This window comes from Vanellus vanellus (genome assembly GCF_965231255.1).
Source record: "Vanellus vanellus genome assembly, chromosome: 13".
NCBI classification, from domain to species: Eukaryota; Metazoa; Chordata; class Aves; order Charadriiformes; family Charadriidae; genus Vanellus; species Vanellus vanellus.
In genome coordinates this window covers 20,910,928-20,929,465 of record NC_138918.1, presented here as the reverse complement: position 1 = coordinate 20,929,465, position 18,538 = coordinate 20,910,928, and the positions used below count along the sequence as shown (strand labels likewise).

The 18,538-nt window shown below is 51.7% G+C and overlaps 1 protein-coding gene across 4 annotated transcripts in view; it reads left to right on the top strand.

The window, feature by feature from the left end:
* The window catches only part of LOC309677152 (protocadherin gamma-C3-like), a gene marked incomplete at its 5' end in the record, with an annotated part of 63,193 nt that overhangs the window by 42,307 nt on the left and 2,348 nt on the right, over positions 1 to 18,538 (top strand). For all 4 annotated transcript variants that reach the window (XM_082489899.1, XM_082489900.1, XM_082489897.1 and 1 more), the window contains one exon: positions 14,643 to 14,731. In XM_082489899.1, coding sequence (XP_082346025.1) covers positions 14,643 to 14,731 — 89 coding nt within the window. The remainder of the gene's footprint in view (positions 1 to 14,642; positions 14,732 to 18,538) is intronic.

The window sequence follows — 18,538 nt, the reverse complement described above, 5'->3', positions numbered from 1 at the left end:
TGAATCAGGGCTGGGAGCCCCAGATCCAATTCCATTTGTTGGGGTGTTTGGAACCTTTCTTTCATTCCTTGGGAAGTGCCATCACTAACATGGGGTGGTTCATCCAGGTGAGGAACCCTCTGCATGCTTCCCACTGGAGCTGGGCAATAGGACAGAGGGAGGCTAAGGAACAAGAAATTAAACCTAGTGAGTCAGGAGGCTGACAAGAAGGAGGTCTCCTAAGGTCTGGTCTTGCTCTCAAAACCACAGCTGAATTTTTGTCAATTTACGTGCAATGCCAAAAAGATAAGAACCCCTGGCAGCAGAGCAGAGACCTGCCTCCCAAGTGAGTACCCCTCTCTTGACTGTGCGTCCTCTTGCCTCTGACCCAACAAAGTTTGCTTTTATTGGTACACAGTGAGAAAGTGTTGACAATAAAACGTTGAGCAGGTGCTGTGCGCCTCTCCTGTCTTTATTCCTGGTTCATAGGCGGGGGCAGGGATCCTCTTCAGAGGGTGAACTTCCTTGAGTTCCATCAGAGTAAGAAAGGACTTAAATTGGGAGTCCACCTTCCTCTGTGAATACCCCAACCAGAGGTTATTGTGTATGAGGAAACTGGCTGCAAGATAATTTAGATGTGAAAAGATTGTGTCTCTTGGGATATATCCAAGGATTATACCCTTGGAGCAACCAGGAGTAAATTTGGCTGCTGTGCTTCCTTGGCTGGCTGGCTCAGGCACCGTATCTCTGTAGAAAAAAGCGGAGCTCATGTGTCTGTCCTTTGTTGTTCCTGGGGGCCACTTGGGCAGCTCCCGTGAAGGTTTAAACAGTGCCACAGGGAGCATTGGGTCCTGGATTTTGGTGTTGGAGCTTGCAGTTAAACATCTGCAGCAGCAGCAGCAGCTGGTTGTGGCTGAGTCTTTCTCTGGGTCTGGCTGGATAACTTAGCTTAACAGAAAATTAATAGACTACTATAGCTAACTTGCTGCAGCAATTAAACTTTGTTATTAGGCTCTTCTAGCCGATAAAGGCAAAATGGAGTGAGGGGTTGATGTAAAGTGTATAAAGCATTCCCACTAGAAAAGAGCCAGGGACTTCAACAACAAGGCTATCACTGGAACTGTTTTGTCAGAGCTCTGTTGCATTTCCCATCACTGACAACATTTTAATCAAGAAAAATCTTTCTAACCGTTTACGCTCTAGTTCAAATGACAATTAACTGGAAAGATGCATTAATGCAGAAGTGCACTAGAGCAGCTGTAATAGTTTTGCTACAAGAAGTGAGTAAATGAGCCCCAGCACAGCATTGCTCCCTCTTCTAGCATCATGCCGGAACTCTTCAAGGCACAGCGCTGATGCACTGCAGACCTACTTAACTCAGTGACAGGGACCTTTTCTCAGGTCATGGGACAGTCACCCTCACCGCAGCCTCTGCCTGAAGCTCTTTACAAGCTCCAGCCCCCTCCCAATGCCTAAATGGGAGCAGCAGCATGTAGAGTGGGAAGAGACAGGGCAGGAGGAAAGGCAGCCTTTCATTCGGGGGGGAGCTGATGTAGCACCACATGTTGGTTCTGCTGCACAAGCTGTGATGTTACCCCTGATGGTCTATGTGACCAATGGTAGTCCCTGAAAAAGCCACCAGCAGCTTGTGTTAGTGCCTGTGGTGGAAGGGGTTCCCATAGCATGGGCTGCTCAGGCTGGCCCTGGGTTTGGATAGGGGCTTTGCCCAAGCACGGACTGATACTGAAATAACTCAGTGAATTTTAATTCCTGCTGTTTTTCCTCACCTGCCTGTGCGCAGAGTCCACATTTGCAATGAGACAGGCTCTTGCTGACTTTTTTTTTCTGTTTCCTTTATCCTGTTTTAAATTAAATCAAGGGAGATGTTTTTATTCTAAACCCGTGTTACAATACTAAAGGATGGAAATAGAAAGTGCTCTCATACGTTCAGTGCCCAGCACTGACATCTCTCTGGTGATCAAACAAGCAGATCCTGGAGAGCAGTCTGATCCCCGTTGTTCTCTTCCCATGCTCTCCCCAGCATTTTGGTATGTGGTGTGTGAATTCCCCAGGCACTGGGTGGTAGTAAAGGTATTAAAGAGGGTGCAAGGGCAGCTGCCCAGGCTCTGACCGCTGTTACTCTTTCCAATGTTTGCTCATGTACAACTGTGTCTGCTGTTGACAAGTGAACCACTCTAGCACCGTTAGCTCTACGAACTGCAGGGCTCTCTGCTTGGCACGTGGGGAACACAGGCCACCTTTTAGCTGAAAACAAAAAGAAGGGATGTGCTCTTAACTGCATTTGCCTGACCCAAATTAAATAGCAATGAAGATGAGGCAGCTTAGGCTAGTGGTTTGAATGGATCCCGGAGGGAGTCCGATACGGACCCAAAGCCAGAGAGCAGGCTTAAACCTATGTTGTGATTTCCCCTTTGCTGTCTTCCTGGGATTTGGAGAAAGGAACAATCCTGTCTTTTCTCAGCATAGCCCTGCCCACCAAAACAAAATCCCACATGTCTCCGAGCACTTGGAACCAGGCAAAACTCAGGGTAAGCTCAGCAAGGCAGGGACCATCTCTTGATCTTGTACATTGCTGCATTCAGAGCACTGTTACGGGACAACAAAGAGAATTTGTTCTTTGTTCTGAAACACAGGAGAGCTCTGGTGCACATGCTCAGGAAATAAGAGCTCAGACAATATCATTTTAAAATGTGGTAGGGAGTCAGACCTGAGTAGAGTGATTCTCAACTAATCTTGTTTGGGAGAAACAGGAGGATAGATTAATTCATGTAATTATGTTTGTATTTTGTTTAAAAAAACCCCACAACAACAACCAACCCCTGTGCTGTCTCTGGGCAAATGTAAATGAATACAGAATGATACCGAGCAGCAGATGCTATTCCCAGACAAATCAGATCAGTGGCTATAGTGGAGATTACAGTGTTGAATTGTCCAATGTACAGTCCAGCAGCATTGCAGGACATCCCTGTGGGACTGTCAGCAAGGGTTTTCCCTGGGGGGGGGGGGGGGGGTGGCGTATGGAGGGAGAATGCAGAGACTGGGACTGGTACGAGAAACCCATGTCACTGCTATTTCGCTAGTCACCAGAGGTACTTGCCTGGCTGGCAGCTCTTTGTTTTGATCTCTGTGTGATGGTTAATTCAAGAAAACACCGGGTTCAAGTCAGGATTTCCCTCTTGGAGGAGTGGGGAGGGTTCTGTGTTGTTCACAGGTGGGCACGGGAGGGTGGGACATCCTGGGGTGGGAAGAGCTGGTGTGTCCTGGGCAGCTTGTGGGAGGAGTGTGGACAATCTCAGGCCGTGCGTGTAGGCTAGAAGGAGATCCCAGGCAGGAGGCACCCCAGGGACTGTGGTGGGGCACTTACAAGGAGGTGGGGAGCAGTGTGAGAATCTCCAGTCACACCAGGGGAGGGAAAGGCAAAACATTCAAAGAGGATATAGAGTGCTATTTCACACCCTGCCCCCCATTTATTTTCTCTAATCCTTAATCTCCCTGTGTTACTGGTTTCTAACTGGTTGCGAGCCAGGCTCCCCCTCCCAGGCTGAACACGGCCAATAGCGATGTTCGCTTCACTCGCCCATTAAACAGCATCAGAGCAGCCCTGTCTGACCCTGGCCATTGTCCCCCAGGCTGTGCAGAGGGAGGGAGAGCGCAGCAGAAAGGGTTTGGGGCTGACAGTGGAGATACTGCAGCAGCACCCACAGAAGAGCTATGAAGGAAAGGAAGTTTTTTTCAGTCTTTGGTTTGTTTTCACGCCTGAGCTTCAAGAGTCGGGCTCACAGGACTGATGGCAGCCTGCCTGTGCATGGTGGGGGATGGGGAGAGGAAAAAAAGTGTGCCAAGGATAGTCCTTAAACGTTCTCAGGAGTGCTTTTGGTGCTCAGAGCATGCAGGTACTGCCAAAGGGAGGCTGCAGCTTGGGGGGCTTCTGGTGTGTTTTTGGGATGTCACGTGACAGCAGCACCCCAGTGTAGCAGGACCTGCTCCCACCAAGGGGACCCTGTATGTATGTATCTGGGTGGGACACCCCAGAGCACACAGCAGCTGGGGCAGAGGACAGAGGCAGAGGGGGACGTGGACATTCATGGGCTTACGCAGCACGGGGGTGGATACACAGCAGAAAGACAACTGGCCACAGATGCAGGATTCAGCAAGTCCTTCAAAAAAAAACCCCAAAACTTGCTAACCCAGCAGACACAGGGGTGTCTGCGGGTGTTGTAACCCCATAGGAATTTACGTTGCAAGTTTGTGTAACATTATAGTGCATACAGCAGCAAGTGCTATAAGGCACACGCACCAGTGGAGATGTCTGGGCAAATACTGACAGATTTACCTTCTCTTCACTCGGTCATTGAACATGTTGTGAAAACTGGCACATGCTGGGCAGAGGCGACAGCCAAGCTGCAGCCTGCAGCAGTCCTCTCCCTCCCCTCCAGTGCTACTGCTGAGTTGCAGAGACGGGTCCCTGTGGCTGTGACCCCTCTTTCCCACTCAGGACCCACGTGGCTCTTCTGGCATGTTTTCATAGTATCACAGACTAGTTTAGGTTGGAAGGGACCTTCAAAGATCATCCACTCACACCCTCTCCCCCCCGCCATAGGCAGGGACATCCTTCACTAGATCAGATTGTTCAAAGCCCAGGGTCCAACCTGACCTTGAACACTTCCACAACTTCTCTGTGCAGCCTGTTCCAGTGTCTCACCACCCTCATCGTAAAACATTTCCCTATGTCCAACCTAACCCTACCCTCTTTCAGTTCAAAACTGTTGCCCCTTGTCCTGTCATGACAGGCCCTGGTAGAAGGTCTTTCTCTCTCATATAAACCTCCCTTTAAGTATTGAAAGGTATGATAAAATCTCTTCAGAGCCTTCTCTTTTCCGGGCTTAACAACCGCAACTCTCTCATTCTCTCTACATAGCAGAGCTGTTCCAGCCCTCTGACCATTTCTGTGGCTTCCTCTGAACCCACTTGCACAGGTCCACATCTGTCTTGTGCTGGGAACCCCAGAGCTGGATGCAATGCTCCAGGGAGGGTGTCAGGAGAGCACAGTAGAGGGAGAGAATCACCTCCCTCGACCTGCTGGCTACGGTGCTGATGATGCAGCCCAGGACACGACTGGATTTCTGGGCTGCAAGCGCACAGTGCTAGCTCATGTCCCATTTTTCATCTACCAGTACCCCCAAGTCTTTCTCCACAGGGCTGCGCTCAATCCATTCAGCCCACAGTCTGTGCTGATACTGGTGATTGCCCTGATCCAGCTGCAGGACCTTGCACTCAGCCTTGTTGAACTTCATGAGACTCATGAACTTCATGAGACTGTCCTCCAGCCTGTACAGGTCCCTGGTATTTCCCACCATGATATATGTTTTTGCTACCATCCTGTGCACCCTGCAGTGAGGCGCTCCCTACACTTCTTTCTCCATTCCCCACCGCATCTCCAGCATCCTGCTTTCTCTGAGCCCCTCCCCAGCACCACTGCCATCCCACACAGCATCCCAGGGTGCACCCAAGTCTGAACCAGCAGCAAAACAAGCAGCTTTTGCAATTTCCAGCCACCCATGTGATGATGGGCAGTGACAGGCGAGCTAGTGGGCCAAGCACGGCTGGTAACTCAGCCTTTCCCTAGCAGGAGACATCATGAGGGTCCTTCTCTGTTGATTTTTCATACAAGTCATAGAAGAGTCAGAAACTTCCACCTGGCCGTTGGATCTGGTTGAAACCACTCAACAGCTTCCAGAAGCTGGGAGTAATTGAACAAGCATATGGGCAGTGGGGGGAAACAGGCCGAGAAAGGGAAAAGCAGACCATTGTCAGGACAATGTCACCTGGAGAATGTGCTACTGGGACATGCACCACAGCTGGTGGCATCACAGTTCCTGGGGAAGGCCAGGAGCCCTGGGAGCAACTGCTGGCACTTCTGGTCTGTGCAGACTTCCCACCCTCAGGTCATTGTTGTCAGGGGCAAGAGGAGCATCAGAAAGAACTGACACCTTGGGAAGTTTAGGAAATAATTATAATCCTTGCGTTTCCATCCCAAATACTCTCAAGGGTTGAAGCCAACAGTGGTATTCATTTTGCCAAGTCAGGGTCCACATGTTTTTCAGGTGAATCAAAAGAGATATAACAGTCTTCAGGCTAAAATTACTGCTTGTTCTGGCTCATTTGCATTCATCTGCCTTTGAAGATGCTTGAGTATTGAATGATTCCTCCAGGGCTCCTGCAGCACACGGAGTGTGGAGCTGCTCTCGGCTGCTCTCAGCTGCCACCCTGGGGCCTCAGAAAGGTGTGAGTGGAGCCTGGCAGCCTGAAAAATCACAGCACTCTCTGGCAATCCCTTTGGGGTCATTGCTTTGTAGGAACAGCCATAATTGAAGTGGCACAGAGCTCCCCTAAGATTGAGAGCTGCTGCACTTTAATGTGGGCTGCGGACCCCTGAGTGAAGATGGAGTTGTGCTAGGAAAGGAGCTCTGCTCTGAAGGTTTTCCCCCCTGACAAAACCTATGGGGCTGCAGAGCTCAAAGCACCAGCTTGTGCCAAGTCCTGGGGAGCCTGGGAGAGAAGTTGCTTTTTTTGGGGAAGTATTTGAGGCAGTTTTTCATGCCCTATGATGCAGCCCATGCCACCCTCCAGCATGTTTGTGTGTCTTTTGCCCAGTAAACACCTTGGAGGAAGCCATGGACGGGCCAAATAGTTGCATATGCCAGGTTTGGTGTTGCCCTGGTGGGTCTTGAAACAAGAAAGGTTAAAGACCACTTGGTGGCTCACGACTTTGAGGTGCTTGAGCATGTCCAAAGAAAAGCAACGAAGCTGGTGAAGTGTCTGGAGTACAAGTCTTATGAGGAGTGGCTGAGGGAACTGGGGTTGTTTAGCCTGGAGAAAAGAAGGCTTGGGGGAGACATTATTGCTCTTTAAAACTACCTGAAAAGAGGTTGTAGAGAGGGGGAAGTTGGTCTCTTTTCCCAAGTAACAAGAGGAAATGGCCTGAAATTGCGCCAGGGGAGGTTTAGGATGGATATTAGGAGAAATTTCTTCACAGAAGGGATTGTCAAGCATTGGAACAGGCTGCCCAGGGAAGTGGTTGAGTCACCATCCCTGGAGGTATTTAAATGGTATGTAGATGTGGTGCTTAGGGAATGGTTTAGTGGTGGACCTGGCAGTGTTAGGTTGGTGGTTGGACTCAATGACCTTAAATGTCTTTTCCAACCTAAATGATTCTATGATTCTATGACTGTGGTTTCATATCAAACACTGCAGAGAAAACACTGCTTTAAAGCATTGCGAGGCTACTGAGAGCCTGGCTTTGCTCTGAGCATGGGCTACAGCCCCACACTGCAATTTTGGAGTGTATTTGGGGTGCTGGGACAGGCAGGAACTGTTTTGACGCTGGGAGCAGGAGTTGTCCCCGGATAACTGATTTCCTTTCCCCTGCTTCCTGCAGAGCTGAGCCGATCCTGAAACTGGAAGCTGAAGGTTTTGTTGCAATGTGTCCCAGTTCCACTCCACCTCCCCTTCCACAGTTAGGAGACCACAGAGCTGGTCCCCTGTGCTGTGCACGATGCCAGTGAGCACTCCTGTTTGCAGGGTTCACCCTTTTGGCCAAAATCATCCCAAATCTGAGCAGCTTCACTATATGGACTTTTTCCTAGGTCACATAGCCCTCTTCAGCTGAATGTTTCCTTCCCTTATTGACCATCCTGGGCCAATAATCACTTTATCTGCATTTGTGATGGCCCTTGAAGTCTGAGCCACCCGGCTCCTGCCAGGCGGGACAAAAGCTGGAGAGTCTTTTATGGAAAAAGGGAAATATCCTAGCGATGGGACGCGCTTCTCATTCTGGAAAGCCCCCAGAATATCAGGAGTTTCATCACCACAGTGTTATGTATAGAAATGCTATTTTAGGTAAATTAGCAGGTGCTACGTGTATCAGTTTAGTTTTTCTGTCTCCATCTGCTTCCTGCGCAGCTGAGCGCATGCCATGGCCGGCTGTGGAGGCACAGGGATCCGACAAATAGGCACAATAACCTTTCCAAAGAATTTCTCAAAATATCCTTCCCTGCATGTTTAGAGCATGGACGGCGGCAGGATGGGCTGGGTGAAATAATACTGATTTCAGCTCCAGCTCATCCAGGAGGGCTGGAAGAGTCCCTGGGAGGGGGGGATACTGCCTCTGGTCCCCAGTTTAGAGACATCATGGCCTTTTGTTCTGCCTCCACCTGGCAGAGCAGTGTCCCAACAGCTCTACTGGCTGGAAATAACGACTCACGGGTGCTTTGGGAGGCTGCAAATCTTCCCCCTGCTTGCCTGCTAACATTGTTCAATCCCATCTTTGCAAAGTCATGATCTTAAAGCTGGGCCTCATCCAGGTCCTCTCCAGCCCCTGTAATTGCATTACAGAAGCGGCAGGGAATGTGTGGAGCCTAGGGAGCGTGGGGGAAGGGCCAGCAGCATCCTCTGTTAAGGAAGAGAGAAGGGCAGGAAATTGTGGCAATTTTGGAGCTGGTTCTATTTTTCTAGAGGCTGGGGGAGGTGGTGGGGTGGTGGGCTGGGGCTGTGGGAGGCTGGCGTGAATGGTGGGACAGAGGAATGCTGGCCCTGGGGCTGCATCTCCAGCCTTGGGGCTGCGTCCCCAGCACGCCTTGAGTGCAGCGGAGACTCGGCACCGGCAGGGATGGATCCGTTCCCTTGTGCTTGTCACTTTGCCAGCCGAGAAACGCACAGGCTGAGATTTTACTTCTGCTGCTGCCTCCGTCTGGAGCTGTGTGTAGGAGGTGGCAGGAGGGGGGAGGGAGGGCTTAGAGGAAACTGGGAGAGAGGAAACAGCCGTGTAGGGGAGGTTAGGCACAGGGGGCAGCCTGGGAGAACCAGGGGCTGCCTGGGAATGGGGCTGGAAGAATGGCCTTGAAGATACAACCACCCCCCCACCCCCCCCCCCCGGTCCTGGGAGATGAGATGGGAGGGGAGGGCAGAGTGCTGCCCCAGCCAGGCTGCTGGGGGAGGTGATGGGAGGGTGGGAGCAGCAGCCAGAGCTGGGGAGAAAACAGGAGTGAAAGAGCTGTGAGGAGAAACAAACCCCAGCTACATCCATGGTGTGGGAAAGCCTGGGAGCAGCCATGGCCGTGGGGTGGGAGCAGTGCTGGCTGGGGGGCTGATGCCATAGGAGCCAGAAAACCCCAAATGAGAGAGGAGGGAGGATGCTGAGGGTGCCCCAGGAAATTCTCCAGGCCAAGCACTGCCCGCAGCCCTGCCAGGCATCCCCAGGGTGCGTGGCTCTCCTCCATGGGGTGCTGGGCTGTCCTATCCAGCCCCTGGGGCTCTGACAGCACCGGTCTGCCACGAGTAAACTTCTTCAGTTTGTTGTGGTGCTGCTACAGCTTGTGTTTCCAGCTGCAGAGTGAGGAAAACAATTTTACAGGAATCCACTGGGCAGTTGTGCAAATAAATGTTTGCAAGGCCTTCGGCTGCCATAGTGATGAGCTCCATAGCAACCCGGCAAGGAAATGAATAATTCTGTGCTCGAAGTGCAAGCTAAAAAGGGATATGGTGGCAGGGGGGAGTGCTGCAAAATAGCTGGTGAGCAAAGCACCCGGGTCCACCCTGCGCTGCTCAGGTGGATGTTTGTGGAAGCCCTTGATAACGGGGCAGCCTGACGATGCTGCTTGCAGCGGGACTGTGTCAAGGCTGCAGGGCAAGCCTTTCATTTCAGCATTCCCTGATTTGCCCATAGCCAGGTTTAATGAAGGCATTTGCACATTGTGTACTGGCTGTACCTGCCTCTGCTGGCATAGTCCCCATCCTGTGCTGCATGTCCACCATGCCTTGAGCCCCCTAAGATGCTGCATCCCTGGGTTTGCCTCAAACATGGGTTTGCTTCCTTGCTTCCAGTCCTAGCTATGCTGGAAACGTTCCCAAAAATGAAAGCCAGCTCTTTTCTGGGCTTTGAAGTGTGGAGTAGAATTGAACAGAAGAAAAAAAAAATCTATCCAATGGGGGATGGGTTTTTAGAAAAAAAAAAAACTATTGAGTCAACGGCATTTGTATTAAAAACAGCGAGTCCTTGGAGTCATTTCCATAGGAACCAGCCCTCCCATTCCTGGCAGATTCCCCATAGCAGCGCCCAAGGCTGCGATCGAGTGGGGAGCAGTGCTGCAAGCAGGGGGCTCCGAGTTCTGCCTGCCCCAGGCAGGGGGGAGCAGGGCAGGGCAGGCTGCTCACTGTTGAATCAGTGATTCACAGCTCTGATTCACGTTTCCATCCTATAGTCATGGAAGATGGCCAGATCTGGTCATCAGCTGTGTGCCTTTTTCCAATGCAAGAAGTTATTTTTGGGTGCTTTTAGATTACAGCACTTGTTTTTTTCTGTGCCTTTGAATTCTGGATGATTGCACTGCAAGTAATTGAGGAACTTGAATTTCCTGCTTAAAGAAGTGAGCTCAATGGTGTTTTTTGCAACTCTAAGGCATTTCTAAAATAGCTTTTCTGTGTGGCATCATGGGGATGAGCTTTGAGCCTATTTGTGCAAGATTTGGGAACACTGGGTGCAGTAGGTTTGCAGAAAAGGACCTGGTTGAACATGAGTCACCAGTGCACCCTTGCTGGGATGGAGACTGACTGTATACTGGGTTTTACTGGTAAGATTGTAGCCAGCAGGTCAAGAGAAGAGATGGTTGCCCTCGATTTGGCACTTAATGGGACCACACCTGGAGCTCTGTGCCTGGTTATGGGTTTGCAACGGCAGCAAAGACATGGCCATAAGGGAGCCACTAAAAGGATCAGAGGTCTGTGGCAGGGGAGGAGAGGCTGAGAGAGGTCCTTCAGCTTCAAGGTGTGACAGCTAGAAGAGTCTCATTGCTGTCTTCAGAGGTGCATAGTAAAAGGACGAGGATGAACGGGCACATGCTGCAACGAGGCAAATTTGGAGTAGATGTTAGGAAACATTTTTCACCCAAGGGTGGTCAAACACTGGAACAGGAGGCCAGAGAGATGGAGAAATATCACGCTCAAAACGTGACTGCTCAGAGCCCTGAGTGTCTAATAAAAAGTTGGATCCAGCTGAAAGCTTGGCCCTGTTTTGAGTGTGGTCGTGGACCAGAGACCTTCCAACCTTCATTTGTCTGAGTGCTTCATGTGCCTCTTCATCTGAATCAATCTGTGATTTTTTTGATTCCACAGGTCATTAAGGGGATGTAGGGCTTTGGCTGTCCCCCTGACACTGGGGTATAACTGTAAGGCAGGGGCCAGTGAAGTCCACCATGTGAGTTCAGATGTGTTCATTCCCTCTCTAGGACCGGAAGAAAGGAAAAGGGTCTGAAACACTGCCTGTCTCCCCATCCTCTGGGGATGAACCTCTCTGCTCACTGGTGATGCAGGGTAACCCTTCCCTGGTGACACACACCTCTAAAACATGAGGTCAAACCTGAACAAGATCCACACGTTTCTTTGTACAGCCACTCCTCTTGTGCCATGACTGAGTCACTCAGCCCCTTCCCAGGCTGCAGGGACTGACCATGGCCCTTCTTCCCCCCCTTTCCAACCCAGCCCTGTGCAAGTATTGTGCTCAGTAGTAGCCAGCTCTCCTGTCTGTGCCTGCCTGCAGTCCTGAGGCCAAGGGTCATTGGGGTGGAGAGCGAGGACCACCCAGTTAGGGAGCTCAATGAGGCTGGGGATCCTGGTGCTACCTCCCAGGTGAATACCCTGACTGCAGGGTGAGCCTTTCCTTCCATGAGTTCCCACTGTCCTAGGGCACAGATGTATGGCTTTGACAGAGGCAGGAGGAGCTTCTGTCCAGTGCAGCCCATGTCCTGAAGAAGTGGGAGGGGAGGAAGGAGTCTTTTGGGAGGTGGAAAATGTGATGCTGACACTGCCACGTCAAAGAGGGAGTTGAACCTGGGCCTCTGATTTCAAAACAGAGTTCAAACCACTGCAATAATACGATTAAAGAAAAAAAAAAAGGATTTGACACTTCCTTGTGCTTTCCCTTTCCCCATTCTTAGAGATCCCATCAACATGCTGGGGCAACCCTCAGAGCCAGGAGCAGTGGCTGGGAGGCACCAGGGTGTTGCTGGCCAGCTTTCTGCAGCCCTGAAAAGCCTGGGAACCTCAGCTGCCCTCCAGGGGGGCAACTAGTGGGGCAGGAGCTGCTGGGGTTAACTGGTGGCTGAATGGATTGAGGTTTGTAATGGGGTTTAGGTTCCTAAGTCCTTTATTGGATCTAGCCCGGGGCTCTATTCCCAGCCCTGCTTGTGACATTAACAGGTCACTGCAGCCCCGGGGCTGTGCCTGCCTTTGTCCTCTCTGCCTGGACTGCCTGCATGCTGCTCACTGGCACGACACCCAGTACAGGGCAGCGGTACCCAAGTCCAAGGAGTCTCAGCACAACCATCATGAAAGCACTGAAATCAATTTGCGAGGCGAGCAAGCCTCGCTTCTGGCCTTTTTGAAACTGTGCCACCACATACCTCGCGGAGGATGGATATAAATAGTTTTTGGGATGCCCTGGGTTGCAGCAGACGGCAGGTATTTTAGAAGCAGCGCTGCTGGCAGTGTCATGTCAGGGCAGCCTCTGCTATATTAGGGATTGTTTGCACCTTCCACAGATAAATCAGTGTGAAAGCACTGTCGTGTGCCTGGCTGGGGATAGATCAGACAGGTAGTGCAGAAGGGGAAGGGTTGGATGGTCATGTGGTCTTGGCATTCCCGCATGTATTTGGGCAAGTTGCTTAAGACCGGATTTTCAGCAGAGTACTGGAGAGTGTCCATACACACATCCTTTCATGCAGATCTTGTGTTTCAAAGGAAGTTTGCCCATATATACCCCTCACTGTGTCCATGCCAAACTGTGAGACCAAGCAAGGCTGTGTGGGGCCTGATCAGAGCTCACCGGCACCCTCATCCATCCTGCGCATCTGCAGTTTTTCTTCCTGTGTTCAGGATATTTGCACAGGGAAGATGGGAAAAGGTCTTGTGCATTCAGGGCTTCCCTTCTTGCAGAGCTTTGATGCAGCTGGGGCAGTAGCTGCCCACGCTCCAAGGTCACCATCAAGAATGTGCCTGTGGTTCTGCCCCATTTCCGAAATGGCCATATTGAGCCTGTCCTGTGTGTGAGGGATGCAGCAGGTGCAACCATCGGGGGTGCTCAGGCAGCGGGATGCTCAGCATGGTGGTAAAGACCCCATCTGCCGCCCAGCATGCAATGTTGTGTTAGCAGTGGCAGTGCCTACGCTGGCATTTGCAGCATGCAGGGTGCTGAGTGTTCAAGCATCGAGCTGCTGCCGGGATACACCAGAGCTGGAGGAGATCTCGGCTGCTTGAGCGTGTCCAAGCAGGGCTTTGGGGTCTGAGTGGGGCGTTAGGGTCTGAGCAGGGCTTTGGGGTCTGGGTGCAAGGGTCCATGGCAGTAGAGGTGGAGGCAACCTCTGTGCCTTGTGGCCTGGTGGTTTGAACAGTTGCCTGGGAAACAGGCTCAGTTCTCTCCAAGGGGAAGGGCTTTCCACACACCCCCTGCATCCCAATCCTGGAAAGCTCCCAGCTGCAAGAGCGGAGCAGCCCTCGTCCCAAGTGAGCCAGTGCACAGCCAAGGGGCAGATTCTGGCATTCCAGTGGGCAGCAAGAGCTGCGGGTGGTCAGAGCACTCAGCTGGGGGAGGAGAGACCGGTGGTCTGAGCAATGGGGTCACTTAGGGTAAGAGCAGAGGAGGACACAGGAAGCTGGTGAGATGCTTAGGTCTCTCTGCTGGAAGCAGTGAGGTGCCGGGGGGGCTCTGGGAGCACAGCCCTGACTTCTCTGGAGAGGAAGTGTGAGCGGTGAGCAGTGGCCAAGCACAGCTGGCACCTGGCAAATGTGAAAGCGGGGCTTGTTAGACTGTGCACAGACTGCTGATTGTACCCTCAGTCACAAACCCTCCTTAACCAAAGCCTGGTAGCATCCTCAGAGGTTTCCCAGGCAGATCTGTAGTGCTCGCCCCCTCCCCAGTCCCAGGGAACCAAGGTGGGCACCCACCTTTCTCCCATCCCTGTTGCTCTACCTTCCCCAGGACTGTTTGCTGCTGGCTCTGCAGAGCTGAAGGTTGCTCCTGGATTCCCTTTAGAGCAGTTTTCATGACTCTGGGCAGCTGGCTCCATACTGATTCCAAATCCCATCACATTGCGGGGTTTTCTCACCCTCGGTTTCACGAATGAAGCTGCAGACCAGGGTTGTAGCCTGAAATAGCTTGAAAGGGTCACCCACTGACATGGCCTGCAAAAGGAACAGAGGACCTGGTTGTACAAGGGTGCATGCAGCTCTGGGACTTCAGAACCAGCATTTTCTGTGGTATTATATTGGTGGGAAGGCACCTTTGGGGATTTTGAGGTGATGAGGTGCTGGCTGTCTCTGAAGTCAGCAGGTGTTAGGTAGGTGTTGCTGGAAGCACCATTGAGCCCTCAAGTGCTTTTGGTATTGATGGTTATTCTTCAAAAGCCTGGAGAGGGATGGAGACCTCTGAAAATGTTTTGACTCTTGAGTGTTATTTAGTAGAAGGATTTAAAGCCTGAAAATGCCTCCCTGCCAGTAGACAAGCCTGCATCCTTGGCTTCTCATGCTCTCTGACGTGCCTACTCCTCCTCACAGAGCTGCAGTAACTTGCTGTTTCTTTTCTTTTCCTGTAGCTCCCAGAATGGAGAGGAAGGTGGAGCCTGGCCGAACAATCAGTTTGACACAGAGATGCTCCAAGCCATGATCCTGGCTTCAGCAAACGGTTGGTCTCCATTGCATGTGGGAAAAGCACAGCACTTGCTCTCGTGCAGACGTCTCAGATGCATGCCATTAGATAAGATGATGGTGGGACTTACGTATCTGGGTTAACTGGGGTGTCTTCAAAAGTCCTTCTTCAACAGTTGCTGGTGGAAAAGCACTGCTGTCTGTGTTACCCTGCAGATGAGAGGGGTCAGGAAGGATTCAGGCAGAGGAGATACCAGGTGGCCATCAGCATCAGGCATGCTGTGGACAGGGGTACCTCTTCCACCCAAACTGTGTTATCGGTGTACTGGACAGAATGTTATCTGGCTCGGGATGTGGTTGTGTTACATGAAAGAGCTGGTCTTGAGATGATGTTTTGTGAACTAAAGGACACAGTAAATGAAATATCTGTTGTGTTACAACTTGCTGTAAGGTGAGGAGGTAGATTTGCTTATGGTTAGAGGCTGGGACAGGAATACAGTAAATGCCTGACTCAGTATCCCCAACAAACCTCATGTCCAGAGACACCAGTGTGTGCTCCTTGCTCATGCTGGGTCCCTCCACCGAGCTGTGGGCTTACCGAGTTTTGCCCTACCACCAGAGCTGGTGGCTCTTTGCAGTCATAATCACCACGGTTTGGTTTGGGGTCATTTTGGGCTCCTTTGTTCTGGTTCATGGCTGTGCCATGTTGCAGGTGGTGAGCAGGAAGGGGTGTTCCTAAGCACCCGTGGTCTCCATGGTTTTATATAAAAGAAGTGCAATTATCACTCTGTGCAGCACTATGGATAAAGAGGCTGGTTTTCATACAGCCTTTATTTATAAATACCTCCAAGTTTTTTTCCCCCTTGGTTTAAAAATAGAAGCAACAGCACAGCCATAAAACCCCGTGCAAAATGCTTAGGATGTTTCCTTTGAGCTGTTGGGAGAAAAGGAATCTGGGGGAGGAGGGATGGCTTTGGTGTTGCTTTCTTGGAAAGCTGCTGCAACTGAACTTTGCCGCTCTGCAGACACCAGGCAGCCCGGAGACACAGCTGCCGTGGCCAGGGAAGGGGACGAAGTTCTTGCGCAAGGGAGTTGTTTACACTCAAGGGAAAGAAACAATGTGAAAATGTGTCTCTGCTCTGAAAAACGACTTTGGGAAAATAGCCTGTGGGGTTGCATATGGTTATCATCACCCCGTGCCTCCAGATCCGGTTTCCTTACGCGCAAATAAAGCTGTTTTTCTAACTGCTGCTCCAGCAGCCCCCAGGATCAGAGAGCTGAGCGGGTCCCTTCCAGGTTAAGCACCGACTTCCACGTAACCCTAGCCCCTTTTACAGCAAATCTCCCCCAATCCACAAGTCTCAAACAGTCCTAACCTCTCCCACGGCTTCAGTCTGCCCAGGGGGTTAGTTTAAATCAGATCCATCCACTAGATAAGGGCTTTCCCTGCTGCAGCCCCAGGGAGAGGATGGCTCCACGCACTCCATCCTTTTCTTGCCCATGCCAGTCCTTTGCTGCGCTGGCTGGGGACATAGCACAAGCTTTTTCCACCAGCACGTCTCCCCTGGTCCCTGTTCCCCCTGCCCCCTTTTCTGCTCTCACTCATTAAGCTAATAGTGTTGATTGCAGCAGGCTTTAAATAGGGGCAGTGCTAATTGCCCGTTAAGCTTTGTGCTGCCCATTGTTGCGTAATGTTTCCTGGTTATTTAAATGATCCTTATCTCTAACTGTTAACTGCTGAGCTGTGTTTGAGCTCCGAGGTGGCAGGTGGGACACGGTGACAGAGGTGATGGCACTGAGCCTTTTGCTCATCCGCTCCTCCGAGGGTGAGCTGCTCCCGCACAGAGTGGTTGGTGGTCGATGATGACTTGCACCACACCGCATCAAGCCCATGCTTGAGTCTGCGCTGAGCAGAGACCAGCTGGGAGGCAGAAAGTCCTCCTCTCCATGAGCTAGGGAAGCCCCCCGAGAAGGGGCTGGTGATGCCCTGCTTGTGTTCTTACCCTGTGCCGGGGTGATCCTTCACTTCAGCAAGAGGCAGAGCTGGCCCTGCCTTGCCAAGCCTCTCTGCCCATCCGGTCCCTCTGTGCTTGCCCAGTGGTTAAATCACCCTCCCAAGCTAGAGTGCCTGGGGAGCTGGTTTTCCCCCAGGGCTGTGACCCTGCTGTAGGGCTTCTGTCTCCCTTCCTGGGCTCTCTTCCTCCAGATCTTCCCTCCTCACAGCTGAGAACAACGGGAAAAGCCAATGTTTTGATCCATCTGAAGGGGCAGAGGCAGCTGCTAAGACGGACCAAGGAGCACATGCTCCATGACACCAGACACTAAAGGGCAGACATCCTGTCCATAAAATACTCTGGCTTCCAACAAGAATTTATAGAGGTGCTGTGAGACGACAGGAGACCAGACAGGCAGCCCGAGGAGGTCCTTCTCCCCAGCTCCACTACCCACGGGCAGGGGCAGTCGTTCTATATTCGGTTCTCCTGAAAGCCCCACCAGCAGCTGCAGCAGCACATGCTGCCTCCGGCTGGCCTCTCCCCCTCTCTACTTGCAAGGGCGATCGAGCTGCTAGCTGGTTACTTTTTGCCGAAGTCCAAATTCTTCTTTTACTCCTCAGGACCATTTTGGATAATGGTTGGCTGCTGGTAAAGGCTGAGCGTAACCTTTCCAGCAACAAGAGCTGAAGCGCCCTCCCTGCTTGGCAAGAGCAGCTCGGTGCCCATTTATCAACTTCTATTGTCCCTGTTCTCTCTTCTTTTCAGCCTTAATGTCAATGTTACCTAGAAACAGCTCTTTGCTCATACCCTGGACCAACTGGCAGGCTGGGAACTTCGCGGGCGGCTTTTTCTCCCCCGGGAAAGCTGTGCTGTGACTGCAAACTAGTTCATGGGGACCAGTTGTTGTGGATGCCGCTGGGAGCCCCTGGCCTTCTCGCTGCCCTAGTGCAGCTGGGATGGTTCAGGGGGGAAGTAAGGCAGCGGCACGCAGCAGGGAGGGCACAGGAGAAGGTGCCCAAGCCCACCAAGCCTCCAGCTGGGCTGTATCCATCTGGGAGACCCCAGAAAAAAATTCTCCTCTGCTGCCAGAGGCCATAGTCCACCTGTGAGCAAGTCCCTGGCTGCAGCCTGGCCTCACAGCACGTCTCCAGCCGCCCCATGAGGGTTTGTAACACCCTGATGGATATGGGGTTGAATTGGTTGTTAATGAAACAAGCTGCTGATGAGGTGAGCGAGGATTAGTGATAAGTATCACTAACTGTATACGCACATCTCCTCTATCCCTCCCCCAGACCAAGGTCCTCAAAACCCTACCAGGTCTGGGACCCATTTAATGGGGAACTGTAGAAAAGTTCTCCTGCCAGTGAATGCAGAAGGCAAAATGGCATTTCCCACAATGTTTCGCTGTGTTTCTACACCATCCTGTGCATCCCCCTTCCTCGCTGCACAATATCCTGCCTGTTTTCAGACTCGCTGTGTGTTTTCCACTGCCTGCTCCAGCAGAGCAGCTGTAACTTTTCAAACTGCAGTTGCTTTATACTTCCGACCTCTGTGAGGGGATGTGTACACAGCAAAATTTCAGGGGGTTGGTGGGATGTGGCCCAGCTTTTTGTCTAGCTTTCTGGCTGGGTTAGCCACCCCCGTCTGCTCAGGGGAAAGCAAAGGCAACACGGAGGCGTGCACAGATACGGTCTGGAGCGAGGGGAAACATGAGAGGACCAGCCTACATTCTCTGCTCGTTGTTTTTCTTTATTCCCTCAGTCTCTACACCTGTGAAAGGAGGGAGTAGCACTCCCGGACTCTGCCTTGGCCCCTTCAGGTGCCCTTGCTGGGTTTCTCCAGCCTCCCAG